Source organism: Ptychodera flava, chromosome 6, assembly GCF_041260155.1.
Source record: "Ptychodera flava strain L36383 chromosome 6, AS_Pfla_20210202, whole genome shotgun sequence".
Lineage (NCBI taxonomy): Eukaryota > Metazoa > Hemichordata > Enteropneusta > Ptychoderidae > Ptychodera > Ptychodera flava.
In genome coordinates, this window is record NC_091933.1 from 5,477,552 (window position 1) to 5,497,321 (window position 19,770).

A 19,770-nucleotide genomic window follows, 5' to 3' on the forward strand; every position below is an offset into this window, starting at 1 on the left:
GTTGTCTTCAACAATTTGTACCATGGCATTGATATTGTGATCATTACAGGACAGTAAAGCGATATCATCTGCGCATTTTGGACTACCAATATAGACATGTCAAATGTGCAAACCCAGCTGAGAGTTTTCCAGTGCCTGTAAGATACTATGTATAAAGATTTTGAAAAGTTTGGCGGAGAGAGTACTGCCTTGTTATGTGCCTTGCTTGAGTATGATATCTTGTGACATGAGACCATTCCATTTAACGCGAGAAAATTGCTTTGAATACATATCAGAGATGAGGTTCCAGAGTTGACCTAATTGATCCCTTGGTGGAACAACTCTACCAAAAGCTTGTTGTGCCAGACCACATTGAATGCTTTGTGTGCATCTAGAGAGACTTGATGAAGAGACAATTTGTTGTTATCTGCTGCTAGGTTGGCTTCTGAGATAATCATAGCTGCCATCATAGATGAGCACTTCGCTGTGAACCTTCTTTGCATTGGGTGTTGTTTGTGAGATACTATATTTTGTAGACGGACCAATACAAGCTTTTCAAGCACTTTATTAATAGTGGATAGGTTGGTGATACCTTTATAAATTTTCTGGTCTGGAGGGATCTTTGCCTTTCTTGAGTATTGGAGTTAAAATACCACCTTTTAGACCCTCAGAAATGCAACCATGGTTCTTTATGGCGTTTAATAGGACATGAAGAAGGTTGATAATCTTGTCTCCACCTTACTTGAGGTGCTCAGCAGAGAGACTTGTCATATCAGGGGATTTATTACTGTTGAAGGAGGAAATTGCTTTTCTAACTTCGGCTGTGGAAAAATCAGTCAGGTTTTGATCATAACTGCAAATGTTTTCAATCAGCAGCCTGTTAAGATCCGTATTCTGAAGTTCTGTGGGGTCGAAGTAGTCGTTGTCCAATGGTTCTGTTAATTGTTGGAAATGGCATTCCCAGGCATGTATGGTTTCCTGCTCTTTGTAAACAATATCGTCAAGTTTTAATTCATTAGTCAAAACAGCATTTGTTGCGTGTTGTCGATTGATAAGCTTGTTGAAAAGGGTATGATCGTCTTTATGGGCTGACATAATACGGTTGTATAACTGGTCGCCATTCTGGGCTAAAAGTTGCCATTGAAGACATCTCAAAAGATGTTTACTTTTTGTGCGTTGTATGTTACAAGGGTTGTCTTTATTTGCAGGTCTATCAGCTGCTTTCCAGTTGAAGTAAGCCATCTTATTTTCTCTAATTGCTTGGGAGAGTTGAGGAGTGTGAGGCATCTGACAGTGAACAGGTTTCTTTAAATGATTATTTTTACTTGAATGGTTGGACAAGGAACCAGCTGCATTATGTAGGGTATTGATAAAGTAATCAAGTTCAAGTTGACTATCGAGCGAGTTGGTGTTAGTGTTGCAAGGTCGAAGAGTATCATGAATCTTAGTATAGTATGAATCCTTAATTTTCCACCACTGTGGCCGCCTGTCAATAAAGGTAACCTTTTTTGTTGTCAGTGCGGGTCTTCAAACGAGGTAGATTGGAAAAGATATGTAGACTGATAGGAGCACGGTCAGACATATTATCCAAGTCAAAATTGGTCACCTTGCAGGTAAGCCCAGACAGTAAACTGGTGGAATGTAGAAGAAAGTAATTCAGTTGTGCCTAATCTCTTCCATTGACATGAAGAAAGGTGTATTTATCTGTAGGAATTAAAGAATGTAGATTCAGATCCAAGATGATCTTTCCAAATTTTTTGTCACGAGTTAGTAGTGATGCCTTGAAGTCACCAGTTAAGATAACCGTGTGTGAGTCTTTGTATTTCTGGATTATTTCTGCCATTTGATCTAGGCGTTCTTCAAAGTCATCCTCTGTGTGTCTTGAATTCCTCGCAGGTAGGTAACAGCAAACCAGGCAGATTAATCTAGTACAGTGGTTTATTTCAATGGCAATAGTACTTGAATATCCATCTAGGAGCAGGGAGGTAAAATTAGTCTATTGCCACCATGCAACTCCGTAGTAGGCAAATAGACGTATCTTACTTTTGAAATTTTGTGAATTGCCACTATGGCACTAACTCATAGTCAACTTGACAGGGAGAGCAAAGTCTGTCATCGTTCGTCTATGAATACAAATCTGTTTGTCGAGTCGGAGTAATACACATTGTCAGCTCATAAACTTCCAACCAGTCCCTCTTGTTTAGTTTCTGGTCAGCTAGATGCAACAACTTGGAACGAATATTAATTTACACTTTTGTCAAATGAATATGGGAAATGTGGGAAGATCATAGTGTGATTGTACATTAACGATGTTTGTGACTTTGCATGATTTCAACTAGTTTGTGTCAAATTGCTGAAACTATCATCGACATCTATCTAGTCATGGATGTAAAAAAATAGTCAACTGAAACTCACTTTGTTCCTGGGATGAAATACCAATAAGTGTTCTCCCCAGAGGGTTTTAGACTATTGGGCCCGATATCCATTAATTTTTATCGATATCTTATCAACCAGACCGATAACCTATATACCGGTATCTTATGAAACTGTACCTTCCTTTCAACTTCAGTTTTTTCACGTCGGCAATTTTTTTCTTTTTTGTAAAGTCAGTGTCTTTGTACTGAACAATGTAACACCGTATTGCATTGAGTAGTCGATTCACACTTTCAAAACTCTTTCAAAGCTTGAGACAATGCCATTGCCAAGGTAGAAGTGTGAATGAGATCATGGCTGAAGCAAAACAGACTTTGGGCAAAGCATGGTTCCTCTTTTAGAGGGATTGGCGGCGTGGTACTGTCAATGCTATCCAATGTTGTTTAATTTTAGCTGATCCCCAGTAAAATCGATTGGTATGGCTACTCATTCACAGCTGTTTCACCTTTTATGAATTTATATATCTTCCTTAGTGACAATTTCACCAGTATTAACAGATGCATGATGAACAAGCAACCAGTGGAAACTAAACGTTGTATTAAGCGACATTGTAACTGAGCCACCGGTTTCCCCAACGTATGAAACATAGCTATACGAGCATGAATACCTTGAGCCTATATGTAACCGACCAGTGCCGAACAATGTTGAAGATCAACCGAGTAACATTTCCAGGCTGTGTGAACACAGAAAAGGAAATCTGCTGTTAAAAACATTGTGCATCTTTTTTGAACTATGTCCAGTTAGTAGGCAAGCGATAGAGTTTTGAGCAAAGGGATTTACATTATCTCATTATTTAAAGCACAGCATCGCCAATATTACAAATTTTCAACACGATCTTGTCATCGCTCAGTTGTGCCACAATCACGTCGTCACATGTGCCATGTTACCTCTCCCATGGATGTATGTACAAGAGTACTAGTCTCTTCGATGTGAGATTTTATCAGTCGTGAACGGTCAGATAGGCAACTTTTCCTGCACAAAATAGGCAACATCATCAAATTATAAAATCAAACACTCAAATCAAGGTTTTAATACGTAGGGTCAGAACATGGAAGTAGCTCATCATAGCAACCCCTGTCACGTCGTCAGTGCGAAAAAACTTCAGAACAGGTACTCTGATGAAGGTTATTTTCTGTTGATGAAAGTGAATAAATTATACATTGATTTATTTTTTCTTTGTAACAGTGTGTCTTTTTTCTCAGCACTTAACTTCAACTAACGTTCAATGCATGCTATTGTATAAAACTGCCAGCAACACAATATTCCTGGGAAAACTTTCTGTCATATGAGTTTCAAGATTTACTGTTGCTCATATCAATGGCGATGACTGCGTACACTTTAGTATGATGCTAGTTGCTGGTACTTCGTTGTTTGTTCTGAGTGTTGCATCCACCAGACTGTTTTGATTCTGGCCTTCTTTGTGAATTAGATTTCAGAAGTATTGCTGTGTTTGATTTACATATCATACATATCAATTAGGACATTTGACACCATTTGTACCTGAACAACAGTACGCAAAGACCTCAGCTGGCTTCAGAGGCTCAGCCGGCCCAGCCTAGCCAGGTGCCTTCAGGTGACCTGCAGAAGTAGAAAATTTCATGTATTGTTTACATTTCACATTGATACAGTGCATAGAGTGACAAACATCCCTGGAGGAAAGTTTTTAAATAGGAAGTTCCCATATAAAAGTAAGATTACCGTAAATCTATGCAAATGTAAAACAGCCACGCTACTGATCGAACGTACGTGCCGTGTTTGGTCCCAGAATCCATAATTTTGCCATGTTTCAGGTGTTAATTGTCATTGAATCTTGCATATGATGTCTGTGAATATATAGCGACTAAACTTGAGTCAAAAATAAACTGAAAAAATGTTCCACTTTTCTTGTCGAAGAACGCATATGTTTCAAAATGTGTTCCCTATACGACCATTTGACCCCTCTTTCATATGTTGCAAAAGTGCCCATCATGATTATTCAAAGTGATGCTATGAGAAGTGGCTGCGGGGCATGGCATAGACACCTTAACCAACTTCATAAAATTTACCTTTCATGTTTTACACAAATGAATATGATGAAGTAGAAGCAGAAGTTTTTCAGTGAAACAAACTTGATCATCATCACATTTATCTAACAGGAAGTTTATCAAGTTGACAAAGTTTCAATAGAGAACAAAAGATTAAGAAAATGTTAACAGGCACTTCACACATCCATTAATGCGAGAAGCAGAGATTGACAGGGGTATCTCTTTGCCACACAAAGTTCAGCATGTTTTGGTATAGTAGCTACCTTCCTAGCTCCATGTAGCTACCAACAATGTCCATCAGAGTCCCTCCACCAGTAGATCTTGCACAGAGCTGGAAATGCGTTAGTCTACATTGTAAATGTTTGTTCAGATAAAATGATGACCTACAGGGATGTATTAGGCAAGGCTTTGTGCTATATCCCAACTGATTATGGCTGACACATCAAGCATCTAAGCAAACATTTTGCATTGATACTTACTAATCTTTTGTTTTGTTTTCAGTCAAACCAGCTGAAGGGACGCAAGTCTTACCAAACAACAAGAGAAGGGAAGTATTTTGCAAGCAATATGAGGGCTATGGAGATTTTTGTTCAGGTAGATATTACTCTTTTTTAAGGCCATATCCCATCCAGTATTAGATAATTCTTATGTTGAATAAGGAAATGTTAAATGAGTTTAACTAAAAAGCAAGATTTTAGTATAAAATTGTTTTACTATGACGTATGTACCACTGAAGCATGCACATACTCTTACTATATGCAACATAATGGAAATGCCAAAAACAGCATGGTATTTCTGTATGTTGATAAACGCTGTATTTACAATCCAGCGATTACATTTATTTATACTCAATGTCATAAGCCTTCAATTGGTAATATCATGGAGGTAGTAAAGAAGGAGTCACAACTAGGGGGAGATCAAAGGGACCATGTGTTTTGCCGCTGTTTGCCTTACAAACTACTCCATTAGCACCAACGGGACTTGCGTACGCGTTTTCTCGGATTTAGGAAACAAGATTAAGTTCGTTAGGGGTCGTTCAGGTGTTTCGGCCGTCCCTCGGCAGTTGACAGCTCTTCAAACGTGGCGTCACGTGTCCAAGCGTCGCGTCGGGAAGTTCGAGTCGTTCCACTGATTTTGATGTACACGCGATATAAAAAAAACACGTACGATGCATTGAAACAAAGCGTCGCCTATGGCGTCGCTGGCGTCACGTCATAAACACCCGGGAAACGCTACAAGTTTAACCCTCGCTCACGGCAGTGCTGCAGTCCGCTGCACCATACTCAGTACATGATTGAAAAGTTCGCGATCAGAACTTTCATTCTAACAAGGAAAGGTTCCTGCGATCGAATGTAATGTATATAAAAAACGACGTTAAAATTACCAAGATTTTGAGAATGAACAACTTAAATTCCTTGTAACTTTACTTTTCGTGGACGGAACGTGTTGGTTCTTACACTATCATGACGCACTTGACCCAAGCTACGCAAATACAGTCTTTGCGCATGCGTTATGACACTGTGGAGAAACTGAGTCGCATTAGCAAACCCAAGTTAATTTCACTCGGTTCAGTTGCGAAGGTACCGTCGGCAACGCAGATGGCGGGAAAGGGGTTTTAAACAATGGACATAAATGGATTAAACCAATGATGCACAATAGTAATAAACGTAATTATCTCAGTTGTGACTCCTTCTCTACTACCTCCATGGTAATATCTATCCGTCCCCTTTTTTGGACTGCAAGCCACTTTCATGTTTGGTAATACATCATCGCTGTCATTGCTTTGTGACAAAATTCAATCCAATGCATGACAGTTTGGTTATCTGTCTAATTTCCATTGCCAATGTCAGTCTGAAAGATTTGTTCTGGTAAGTGTAAACTTCATCGCAAGCAAAACTTTGACAGTCCAAATAACTGTGATAATGATAAACCATAAGGGACCGTCTCAGATTGTCGCATAAGTTCAAGAAACGAAATTTGATTTCCTTCGTTTCAATCAAAACCCCCTCCCTCCTCCGCCTAAACGAAAGTTCAAAAGTGTGGAATAATGATGTCTGCCTGAGTGTACAATATATTTTGCTATAGCTACTGAAGAATATGTATTTTCCCTTGGAACATTACACCGTCAAATAATCGATCAAATTTGATCTACCATAGCATGACACGAAGAAGTTTGAAACAGATACAGCAAAATTTGTTATGAGTGTGCAGTTTTTTGATTATTTTTACACACAAAGTAAAGAGAAATTGTGATCACAAAATAAAAGTGCGAAAGTGAAGTTTACTAATTGAAAGGAGGTCAAACCCCCTCCTCTGTAAATGAAAGAATTTTGCTTTTTGAACTTATGCGACAATCTGAGACAGTCCCTACATGTAAGTACACTGGGCTTCAAAAAGTGCTGCATTCTCATGAAAACAGTTCCCAACACTAGCTGGGGCAATGTTTACTTGTAAACAGTTTATATTTGGTCAAGATTTCAAGAGTTCGAAAAACAGCAGAGACCGTTGTTGTCTGGCAAACAAGATCCTAAAAACATTGGTTGTTAACTTGTATTAGCAAAGATATATGCAACTGATTATAAGAGTGGTTGCAGCTAAGCCAGCAAATGAAAATACAGTAAGTTACATGTCATTCAATATGCCTTCTATGGATCCCACCGCAAAGACACATCTGTGTTACTCAGAGCAGACTTTTGATTCAGCTCAGAATATAGGTAATAAAGTTCTTATTTGTGCGATGAAACTTCTTTCTGCAGAGGAAAATGTCAAGAAATTACTTCGGCCAACCCCTTTGGATGATGAGTCACTGAAGAATAACCCTGTATTTTCTACTCCAATTGTGGTTGTCCCAGGTAAGCATTTACTGATGTTTGACTTGTCTTCACATTTCTGTATTTTGATGTCACTGATTTCCTCGTTCATACCGCTTACATCACTCCATCTCACTGATTGGAAATGTCATTCTCTGTCATTGAACATGTATGTGCAGATGCTCGCATATTTTCTGTTGAAATGTCATGACCAATTTTTTTTTTTTCCAAGACTCATGAAATTGTTAGAGAGAATGTCTTTATTGCCGTACTTTTCTTGTCATCATTATCCCTTTTCCTGCCAGACAATATCACTTCCCCATCAGCCAACTCAGTGAAAAGCGGTATTGAGCCAAAACCATATGTATGGGTATTCCCACCCAATTGGCTTGGTCTGTTCCAACAGCTTTAGTCCATAAAAATCATGTTTACAGTATCTATGATTTCAGGGGCCTTCAAATGTTTAATTTTTGTTGAAATGTACCAAATGGGACAGATTGTGCTTCATTAGTTTTAACAAACTTGACCTGATGGTGAAATATGAACTTGGCAGGAAAAGGGTTATATCATTTAATGTAAATATGTGTGTGTGTATTTGTGTGAGTAAGAGAGAGCCCAGCTACTACAAAAATTATCATAATTTGCCGTTCAGACTGCAAGAATGTTTGAAAATTAACTTCAAATTGCTAAAAGTTTACTTGAAATTGCAGCAATGATCAGTGCTTTCCAGCTTGCCTGAGACTGGCTACATTTAAGAAAAGACCATTCACAGCAGAGTATACACACACACTGTGTGTCAATTGTGGTTTATGTGTGACAGTCCTTTTTGACCGTACGCCTGATTTGATGCATTTATTCCAATCTGTGATTGTGAGAGTACAATTGATATGAAATAGAAGCTTATGTAAGGTCTGCTTTAAAGCAGTGTTTTGTATGACGACTGTCCAACAAGCTGGAAGTAGTTCTTAATTGTTACCATTGGAAGTGAAATTTTAGCATCAAGTAGTGGAATGCCATGGTTTCTTTTGTGAGGATGGCAAAGAAATATTAAGACAAAGAGTGTTATGAAGATGGATTATAGTAGAGAGCAGCAAATGAACATAATTTGCAACATCAAGTGAAACCAAGAACATTTCATTGTTTCATCTGTGGCATGCTTGAAGTGATCTTTTAATGCCATGTGATTGAGTTACAATTCTATTTATTGATTTTCACCATACCATTACTTGAAATGTTCATTGTGCTCTGCCATTACAGATCTGCAATACCAAAGCGACCTCAGTGAATCTCCTCTTTGAGTGCTAAACATCTACTAAAATAACGTGTTCATGCATGTCACTAGTGATGGCCTTTGAAAGGTATTGGCTAAAACAAGATGCACGCTACATAAAAAGACAATATTGACAAGTTATAACAAGAAAGCTTATTGTCAGATTATACCACTTTAATTTCAACATATCTTTGCCTTAGTGAAATGAAAAACAATTAAAAGGAAGTTGAAATGGTCTTAGAAAAAAAAGAACAACAATTTTAATTCATTTGTGTATCAATAACAGAGAGGTTCAGTTCGCCAGTGGTATTGTGGGGCGCCCTCAAGAAGAAAACTAGTTTCCTCGTTTGTTTATATGGGCCATGGTATCTTTGCTCTGTAAAGGCAGGAAGTGTGGTAGAACCCCAAATATAACCTTTTAACTATGTAAACAACAAATGTTTAGCTGTCCCCGTTTATCTTCAAATCCTATTTAACTGTCCCACAACTGAGAATTTTTTTTGTAAAATAAACTCTTTACTTTTCTCTTTTTAATGCCATAGACTGCTTTACTGAACACATGGTTAGCTTACACCAAACGATCATATTAAATTTCCTCTTCAAGTATGCCATAGTTTAACTGACCTTCAACATGGCCATCACAGTGACTGAGTTAATGATTGACTTATAAGGACTGATGAAACTTGACTCTATTACACTAGACCTTGAAATGCCATAACATACCAGGTGAAGGTTCATGGTCATATGATAAGATCATGGATCAAGTGTAATTCAACCCTCAATCTGTATTTGTCTATTGTACATGAATGAATATCATGTTTTTGAATTTAAACAAATTGAGTCAGTAAAGAAGCTATGGTACCCTCGGTACAGTCACACAGAAATATAGGCAAATAGCTGAAATTTAGACATGTATTTATGCATATATGTTAATTGTCCAAGTATAATGTATATAATCCTGCTTCTGTATCAGGCCGTTCCCACCTTTAGAAGCCCTGTCTTCCACTCAGTGACTGAATTATGAAGACATCTTTATACATGAAAACTCACATGTGTAAATGAAATGATTGAAAGAACTGAAGGTTATAAGATCTACATTACTTGAAATCCCAAGTTAGTTGTGAGCAACATTTAGTCATGTCTTGCTCATCCCTATCAGGCTGGATACCCATACTCCGAGATAAATACATGTGATATATATATATATATATATATATATATATATATATTATCTGATTCAAGCATGCATATAAGTGTTTTCTCTCTTTTGGTCTGTATAGGTGTGGATTTGAATGCATTGCGTAGAACCTTTGATTCCCTGTTGAAAGTTCCTGGCCTGAACCCACAAATGGTTATGGTGAGTTGAATTATTAAACAGTAATGTATATGTGTCTGCTGCTCAGTGAATACTGTGTGTTCAACTTCAGTAGCATGTCATTTTACAACCTCGTGGTTTTACGTGTAAGATTTCATGTCATTTTACAACCTCCATGGTTTTATGTGTAAGATTTCATGTAATTTTGCAAGTTATGGTTAAAATACCAGTTTTGGGAAATCTAGTTATAGCTGGAGACCCATGATAAAAAATTAGCCATTAAATATTTTACTTAGTGCTATTTATTAATAACTATACAAATATTTACTTTGAAATGTAAATAACATGTTTTTCACATGATAAATGTGATCTATTATCACAACATCCAAAGTTGGCCTGAAGTCAAAGTAAATCATGGGTTGCAACCCTTTTTGAATTTTTTGAACACATTTTCATTTTCATTTGTTTGTTCAGATTTGGGAAATTATCATCAGGTTCTGAATAAACCGTAAAGAGTTGAACCTTGCAGGAAGTAATTGCAAATAAATTTTTATGTAGATTTATCATCAAAACTTTTTTGAGTGAAATAGCTGAAAATATGTGTCACAAAAATATTTAACACTGTATATTTTCAGAAGAAATCATTTTATGATGTCTTAAGAGAGAGAGAAAAATTGTACGGTATGTACATGAGATGTATGGATTTATTCCTGTTATCCCTATTTCAGGATCTGACTTTGATCCTTTTTCAAACTCAGTTTAACTTTTTTTGAAAAGTTTCTGAAAGTTTTTGATGTCAAAAAAAAAAGAGAAATTCAAGTTCAAAACTGCTACAATAACTGTGTAATTTTGACATTTTTTTACAAATAAACATTCATAATCAGAAGGTTGATGGGCATAAGGCAGATGACATGTTAAATCAAATTGAACTTGTTGAAGACAGTTTCGTTTGCAAGTTCATCAAAAATTTAGCAGATACATGCACATCTAACAAAATTCACACCAGTACTTGTGAAAGCTGTAACCCCCCTGGAAGCAAAGCGATTAAACATTTCATGGTTTAAATTGATACTGGTATGTGCCACCTGCCTGCAACAAATTTCCCAGAGACAGCTCAATGAGAATGCATATTAATCCCTCAGTGAAAATTAGACATGCCAACGACTGGTATGTAGGCTTTTAAGGCTGTACTTTTATTCAGGATGAAAATATCACATCTGTATAGGCCGTGATAAATATCATCAGTATAATATGTTTTACCAATTTGTTGAAACGGCAGATTCTTGTTCAACACAGACAGAGTCAGGCGAATTCCCCCTTTGGATGATTTACATTTTGACAAGTTACTGCGGATATAACTTCTGCTTAGAGTATAAATAGAATAATATGTATTTTTCTTTGTGACATCTGTGTGACCTATGATCTCCTGACCCTTGCATCACATAGTAGTTAAAGCATGGGGTCATTCTGTGGTCAATGACCAGGAACTCAGAAGCGTCCACTAGAACTTCCTCATAGCAAGGCCTGTCTTATATTTTGAGGGGCTTGAAAACCATCAGGTGAAAGGGGGGGCTCAGATTATATCAAGGGAGGGAGAGTTCATCTGCCAGGATCAAAACATGGAACCTGACCTGTGGATAAATAAAACCGGTCAGTGCATGCACACGACATCTGCTGCTACTGCCCTCTGGATGACCTTTGGTTGAAGTGACTTTAAATAAACACACAAGAAAATCTTTGCTGACAAATGGTATCAGGTACAGAGTGTATCCATGGAGAGTTCAAAGGTTACAGATATACATTCTGTATCACTTGGCCTTGATGTTCACATGTCACAATTTTTAAAGTAGGTCACCCTACAAATGCAGTATACCAGTAGTATTAAGGGTTAAACCGAGAAAACTGTTATTATGGGTTGTAGTCTCATTCCTCACTGAAGAATTACCACTTTTTTGTTTTTTTGTGTTTTGTCTTTTTTGGAAAGGTTGGCAATGATGGAGACTTTGCGGAGCCTATTTCTCTGACTCAGCTCTATGGATTCAGATCAGAAAAGCTACAAGTCACCACAAAGTATCAATGTAAGTAGTACTGGACTAGATCGCTTGATGAATTTAAATTAGCAAACGTTCAAATTCTTGTCCTCATTAGGAAAGTTTAGCAGACATGTATAATTGCTGTCTGACATGAGGAGCTGAGTGGGCCTATTAGTAGCCCAAAGGACTACGTAGGTTTACAAATATGTACAACTTTTACTACTGACAGTACATGTATGTAAGGTCGCTTTGGCATACTTTTTTCATCAATAACAACACACAACTGCATCAAGCAACAAGGCCTTTTTACGACAATACGGAAAGAGTATTTTCTTGATATTTTGAGTATGTGAAGTATTTCAGCATCTACACAGTGTCCACATACACTTGATCTGTCAATTATTGAAAGCGTGTATCAACACAGTCTGTTGACGTTTTATTTCACACTTGCATACCATCATGTACAAAGTGCCTATACTTCCACATGTTAGATAGTTAAAAGTATGTATAACGTGGCCAGCACACCCCTTTGTACATGTAGCATAAATCACAAATCTTGTTTCAGTGTTTTCCATTAGAGCTTTACCTAATTGCAATACAGTGTTGAAAATAACAGTTTCAATCCTCTCTCAATGTGAAATGATTTATGGCTACTAGCCATTATTACCATTTATTTCTAGAAAGTGCTGTCCACTTCAATTCGGAAGTGTTTTGTGCATACATGTATGTTCACAAAAAGATATCACCCAGGCACTCGTTAAAATTCCTGAAAAGGTGAAATTTACCTCAGAGTTAAAAAAAAACTTACGGAACAATAGATTACCCCTAATAAGGAGAGGAATTTTCTTAAACAAGATAAAAGCAGTGACAGAAAAGTCCTGAAAACCATAATTTCATCATATCACACCTAAAATGCGTCACAGCAATTTCACAGTATATGTAATATTTATGAGAAGAATAAAAAGCAACTGGCGGAAATAATAAAATAATATTGAAATAAATGTACTTTCATTTTCCAGTGTTGAACTCTTATGAGATTATTATCTAGTATATTACAGTCTTGTCAATACCAGTGAATTTTCTGACGTCATTCCTCCAGATTATCTCTGATAATGTATCTGATAATCCAGTCTTGTGGCCATAAATATTTCCTACATCTGCAAATTCCCTGTCATTGCCAACCCTATAATAGCAATAATGTACCCCATCCAGGCCCATAATGGATTCAAGCGAACTCTGCACTCCACGATGTACTCAGCGAATACTAGATGTTGTTTGTCATTTTCTATAGAAATTATTGCCATTCACCATATAGAGAGTTTGAAAGTCTTAACATGTAGTTGACAGTGCTAAAATTGTAAGTGTTTACACTGTTTTACAGTCTATACTTTCAGCACGTCCAAGACTGGCAGTCATCATAAAAAACACTTCCTTATCAATACAGGTTTCATGTTCACTGCATATCAAACACCATAACACTCACAGATCAGTATAAATGTATTGGATCACGTGCATATTCAAAAAAAAACCACTGCTCAATCAAAATTGATGTACAGTATATATCAGCCCCTTTGTGAAGGTTATGTACACAGCAGCTGCCAGTCTCTGCCAAACTGGAAGTCGTCGATAGTTGTTGCAATTTCAAATCAATTTTCAGCAATTTCCAGTAAATTTTATTACATCCCAGCTAAACCTGGATAAAATCACAAGTAGCATTTTATTTCATATAGCACCTTGTGATATATTGCTTTCTTCAAAGAGACATGTTTGTTTTGTCCCTTGCTGTTTTCATCAGTCCACTTTCCTTCATATAAAGCAACAGGACAGGCAGAGATCAGCTAGTTCAATGTTAAACCTACATACCAGTCACATTCCATATTTTTCATGATAACAAAAAATGCGTTCTTATAACTATATTTATGCAAATGAAATGCAATGATACAACAGTTGAACTTTGAAATTACCAGTATGTCGTCAGTATTGTGTGTCTCTCTTTCACAGGATAACCATCCCAGATTTTGGAAGATCAAATCACCAGTCTCACCCATCTCACAAATTGTAATCCTTGTTTTCTTCAGATCACATGCACAAAGCCATTGCTGCAGCCTTTGTGAGGTTTCCACGCAATCAGTATGTGATTGTCCTGGAAGAACAGCTGGAAGTGAGTCCCGACTTCCTCAACTATTTTGCACAGACTCTGCCCCTCATGGACAAAGATGACAGCATTATTTCCATCTCAGCATGGAACAGTAATGGTGAGCAGTCATTTTTGGTTCCATTTCAGCAACATTTGTCCAATTTGTTTCAGGAAGGATCATGATATGTTGAGGGTATATATTTATATACATATATAGGGTACCCTTCTTGGCCTTTCCTCCCTGAGCCTTGGTTTAACTCAAACCAATTGTTATCAATGATGAGTGTGTACCAGTTTGTTGTGAATTGAAGAGTGAACATGTTAAAAGATTTTTATCCCTGTACTTAGAGCTCCAATATAATGCTTCATTTTCTCTTATTGGCCTGGCTTAGACATGCACTACCAAAACTGTGTAGTGCACCTGATGTTCAACAGGAAACATGGTTGACACCCCTCTTTTACCATATATGGGCATATGCAAAGTTATGGCAATGAGTGAATTTATCTTAACTTTTCCGGCACCCTATTAGAACTAGCGTGTTCCACATCACAACATCCTTCGGATTGCGCAGGATTTGACAGCAGCTCTCACAGATTTGTTGAATCAGATAAATTCTATGAAACTGTGAAGTGTGTAACCTATTAAATTAAAATGATGTATCGTGCAAAGTACTTTTAGTGTATTACATTTGTTCGCTACTTTCTCTAGTTCTGATATCAATCATCTGGTTCTTATTCAGAACTATACTGATACCCACTCAGTACCTGTTTCAAAACCATAATTTATAATATCATAGTGCATCGTCATGACCAAAGAGAACATTTTTTTTATCTATGATCACATTCTCATTTCTTTACCTCTCTACCTAGGTTATCTAACCACTTCAGGTGACACTGGGGCATTGTATCGTACAGAGAATTTTCCAGGCCTTGGGTAAGTAAGGTGTACGTCAGTATTTGGAGGCACCCAGTCAGTGAGACCTGCTGTAGCACATAAAATGTGATGTAACAATTTACAAATACAGAAAAGTGAATAATTGTTCTGTATATTCTATGTACAGATCATGTTTTTCTAAAGGGAATTTTTTCCCACATGTGTGATATATGAAACTTCACTTTAGTCTAGTACATACCGGTACTCTTCTACACTCCCCTGACTCATCACCAGATATTATTTTTGATAATTTTCTGCAGTCATTTTGAATCTTACAAACAAAATCTTTCAATTTGTATATTCAGTTTTGTCAAGCATTTGTAAAATAACAATTGATCCAGTCCAAGGTCAGCTTTGAAAAACATGGAAACAAACCAAAGTGATTGGAATGTTCATATAAGGTATGCATTAATAACATCGCCAGTACTAGTGACTATAGTCCAAGCTATCAGTGAGATAAATTCTATTTGGTTTCCTAAGATGATATTGTCTTTTTGTCCATACAATAGATGGGTCCTTCGTCGCTCAGTATGGAATGAAATGTTACGTCAGCTTGGACAGTGCTGTGATGCCAGGGTGTGGCATGAATGGCTGACGGGAGAGTCGCGGAAAGGACGTGAAATGATAGTGCCAGATGTCTCAAGGCTGACTTGGTTCAGCAAGGACACGCTAAGTCCCGATCAAGATTTCATTGATGTTTATTTTGCAAACAGACGCAGTGTGAGGTAATAGTCAATCTAGAATTACATGTGAACATGAACGTGTATGTGAACACAATCAGATTGCTGCACACTTTCATGGCTAATTCTGTATCCATAAATTTAAAAGTACTAACTTCCCAGTATGTGATGATATTTTCTATTACGATTTGTGTTTTGCCATTGAAAGAATTATTTGTCATATTTTTCTCACTGACTCACTCACATGAACATCTACTCAGTGCATCAGTTCCTGAAAGTCATTCACACTAGATGTGTAGATATAACATGTAAATAAAATCTGATTGAATAACTGCAACATAGTATCGAGTAAACAGAGAAGAAATACTGATGATGTCATTGATATGAAATCTATATCATAGGAGTAAACAGACTGGGAGAACAGTTTTGATGGATGTCTTTGCTCTTTGTGTACTACTGTATTACATGAAACATAGATAACACAAATAATGGTAAAAGATGGTCATGAGTGAAGTTTTCTTTCTTCTGTTAGTGGCAATAGCATTTTGAAGTATCGGATTCAAAACATGAAACTCAACTGGTTCAAATATGATCATTTCTTCTTCAAGGAAGAGTAACTTTTAATCATATCATATTTTGCATTGGCTGTTTCCATAGCAACTTGTTGAAAGCATCGTTTTCATGCAAATCAGTCATTTTTTGTGCCGTCAGAATCAACTGACTCTTTGCCTTAGTCCCCACGATTCGTAATCCTTTCCTTTGTATGATACTTTTCAGTGATGTTTGTGGTAGTGTCTTTATCCTTATATCTGTGTGTGCGTGTAATCTATGATCTCTCCACTACTTCTGACCAAAACAACCCAGAGATGTGTCTCTTTGCTTGCATTGACTAAATTGTGGAAAGAAATACGTGCAATAATTCTCTTAATTTATGTGGACAGATGTTGCCAAGGTTACATCTTAACTTAAATAGAATGCCAAACCTCCATAGCTTGTTGCTGTCTGTCAGATAATGTCTAACTGGCAAATCTCTTGGGGATTTAACCAAAGTTAATGGTTTACAGAAGTCAAATTATGCAAGTCTCCATATGTACAAATTTTGCTTCTCCACCGTTCATGATACAGTTCAAAACAAATTGATGTCTTGCTTATAAATTGCTTTTGTAGTTCATTGACCGGCAAATGTACAGTGCATACTTTGCCATGCAGCAGATATAACGTACATTGTATCTCATTTTTCTGCTGCGTGTTGAGTCAAGTGGCAATTCAACACAGACTGTGATTGTTATATAAGCATTTCATGGCCACATGAAATATGTTATGCAACAGGGTAATAGTATTAATTTAATAAAAAATAAATCAGTCCTAGAAAGTGTTTCTGTTTTCAATACTTCAGGTGTTCCTAGCACCCTTAGGTCTGAGCCCATTGTCATGGTAACAATAGCATTAACAATTTTCTGCCCACCACCATCAACCTTTGACAGAATTAAGTATATCAATTTGTACCTTTTCACCCCTATGTAGAAGAGAATTTTCGGACTATATTTCTCCAATCTTACAACCATAGAGTGCTATATAACTAATATAAAAAGGCTAAATAATTTACATACTACCAGTTCCTGTAACTAAAGCCCTCCCACTTCTAGAGACTCAAACTGTAACAGTCAAAAGAAATCATAAAAGGATATACACAAAACATTCACCTTCTCAGTAAAATTTATGAATCTTGTTGTGAAAAATATTTCATTCAGAGAATTGAGATGGCAAAATGATGCAAACAAAACTATAGGAAAAACAGCTCTCCCGTATCAAGAACTCTTCAATTATTGAATCAGATTGCCTCATACATCATAGCGCATGTGAATATTTGAAGACTTTTAAGTGATGAGTATCTAAGTTGTAACTGATTAAGGGAAAAAAGAAAAGATTTGTTTCTGGTCCTAGCCGTCCAGCAAAAGTGATGCGATGATGTGTTTTTCTTTCTTTTTTTAGTCCTAAAAATGCTTGTTTGCCATTATTGATGCAATAGTTATTGTCTTTTCTCACTAGCTGCAAAACACTTCCATTGTCTTTTAGCATTTTGGGACATGCATCATTACAACTTTGAATTGAAGCCAGCCACTACAAGAAATTCTGACTCACCCAGAATTTTTACGTAAAAAAGGCATGAAGCACAGGCCCTGAAATGACGCGAGCGCTGACCAGAAACAAAGCTATTTTTATGCCATATAATGTATTTATATTTTCTCTTGTTCTTCTTGACAGTGACAGTAAGTTAAAGCTGCGTGATGTCGGTCACTTGGTGAAGGATGAATATGAGAAAGAGATCAGTTTGCTTGTAGAGGACAGTGTCACACTGGATTCATCCTACACTGAATCGTGCTTGCAAGGAGAGACAAACCAGGTGGCAAAACTTGACAGTGAAGGGTGAGGAATTTCAAGAAAAAATGTTATACCCTCTCACCAGCGGCCTTTTATAGAGGCCCGTTGTTGTCAACAGGATTGATGGACCTTTACACAGTCAAATGGGGGTGGAAGGTGGGAGTATGAAAGGGTGTTCAAACATCCTATTGTCCTTGTATGTCTCTTTGATTACTCAGATACCATCAAAGTATAATCATGTGTTACTACATGTGGAGTGACTGTGCATTGATCAAGTTCCCTTTGGTACAAGCTGTTTGTACTACATTTATTTATTATGAAAATGTACTTTTCGCTTCTTCTGCATGACGGTCTGTTCATAGTAGAAAGATAGTTCATCTCTATGTCATCAGCATGGAGTGTTTGTGATAAGATTTGAGTGACAAATGTCAGTTTTCATAAACCATGTTTGTATTTCAAGGAAGTCACATTACAAAAGGCAGTGCTGGAGCTGTTGCTAGCAGATCAAACAAGAAGTCATCATGTGAATTATCCTGTAGTGTCTTTAGTTCTGTCAATCACATTAGATTATGTAAATAGTCATGCAAATGACATGCATTTTGTTTATAATCATGCAGGTTTGCCGTGAGCTTGCAATGTGCATTTCTTTTACTTTTTAATTGTAAAACTCAATTTTCATAAATTCATAATCCTATTCAAGGCAGCATTTCTGATCAGAGAATTTTGCAAAATTGACCAAGAATTGGCTTGTTTCTTGCCCTGGATCCCGAATACTCCATAAGCTGTTACTATTTTTGCATTTTACATAATTTAATATTTTCCTATTAATCCGGTTGTAAGGTATACAGTTTTTATGTTCTCCATTCAAAATCATGTTGAAATCCCAGTTTTCAAATGGATAGAACCTGGAATATGAATGAGTAGTGGTAAAAGCAAAATCCATGTGTATGAACATGAATAGAACCATTTGTATTCCAGTGCATGTATCTATCCATATACCGGTACATTTGTTTGCAGTGCGTAAACATTGCATCTTCAGCATTTTTTCTCTAGAATCCCACAATTAGCCAGAGAGAGATATTTATTCCATAAGTAGGCCAATAGTCTTGGTATAAATAATGTTCTGTGTTGTTGTTGACAATTGTTGTCTGGAAACTAAACTAGAATTCACTTGTCATAACATTGTATACTGTCACCGTGCACTTTGTTTAAAGGATAATACAACTTTTGTATTTCAATTTACGTTTATAGGTAAGAAAGAAGAAGATATGTCGTTTTCAAAAATATTAAGCAAATACTATCAAAAGTTACTTCTGTTGTGCCTCTAGATATGCAGTGACAATGAGTAACTATCAGTAGTCAATATCTATGGATTGTACTGTTCTTCAGAAACATATTTTTGAAGTTCACCATCTTTGACTGTGAGAATTTGAATTTCCTGTCAACTAAAATCGAAGACGAATTGAGCCTGTCATTTTACTGCGTCTTTTTCAGGGAAGTGTATGCAATATTTTACGAGGAAAAAGATGCAAACGATCAACATTTGTTGAAGAGGCTTTGCAAGTGCTTTGGCTTATTTTCCATGGAAAACTATGGTGTTAAAGGCATGCATAAAGGAATGCTCAGGTAGGACAACATTGATATGATGTACTAGGGACATGACTTTGTCATCTTGTAAAGCCATGCTATAGATCTACCTGTTTTCATCTGATTTTCAACAACAGAAAAGGAGTCACTGTTGCTACGTTATAAACTTCTGTAGCATTAACCCTT

General features: G+C 36.8%; 1 protein-coding gene across 1 annotated transcript in view; it reads left to right on the top strand.

The window, feature by feature from the left end:
* Positions 1-19,770, top strand: part of LOC139134672 (protein O-linked-mannose beta-1,2-N-acetylglucosaminyltransferase 1-like) — a 40,812-nt gene that overhangs the window by 16,104 nt on the left and 4,938 nt on the right. Inside the window, exons 13-21 of the mRNA XM_070701640.1 lie at positions 4,938-5,030; positions 7,193-7,288; positions 9,797-9,873; positions 11,816-11,909; positions 13,943-14,119; positions 14,872-14,935; positions 15,445-15,660; positions 17,881-18,042; positions 19,492-19,623. Coding sequence (XP_070557741.1) covers positions 4,938-5,030; positions 7,193-7,288; positions 9,797-9,873; positions 11,816-11,909; positions 13,943-14,119; positions 14,872-14,935; positions 15,445-15,660; positions 17,881-18,042; positions 19,492-19,623 — 1,111 coding nt within the window. The remainder of the gene's footprint in view (positions 1-4,937; positions 5,031-7,192; positions 7,289-9,796; positions 9,874-11,815; positions 11,910-13,942; positions 14,120-14,871; positions 14,936-15,444; positions 15,661-17,880; positions 18,043-19,491; positions 19,624-19,770) is intronic.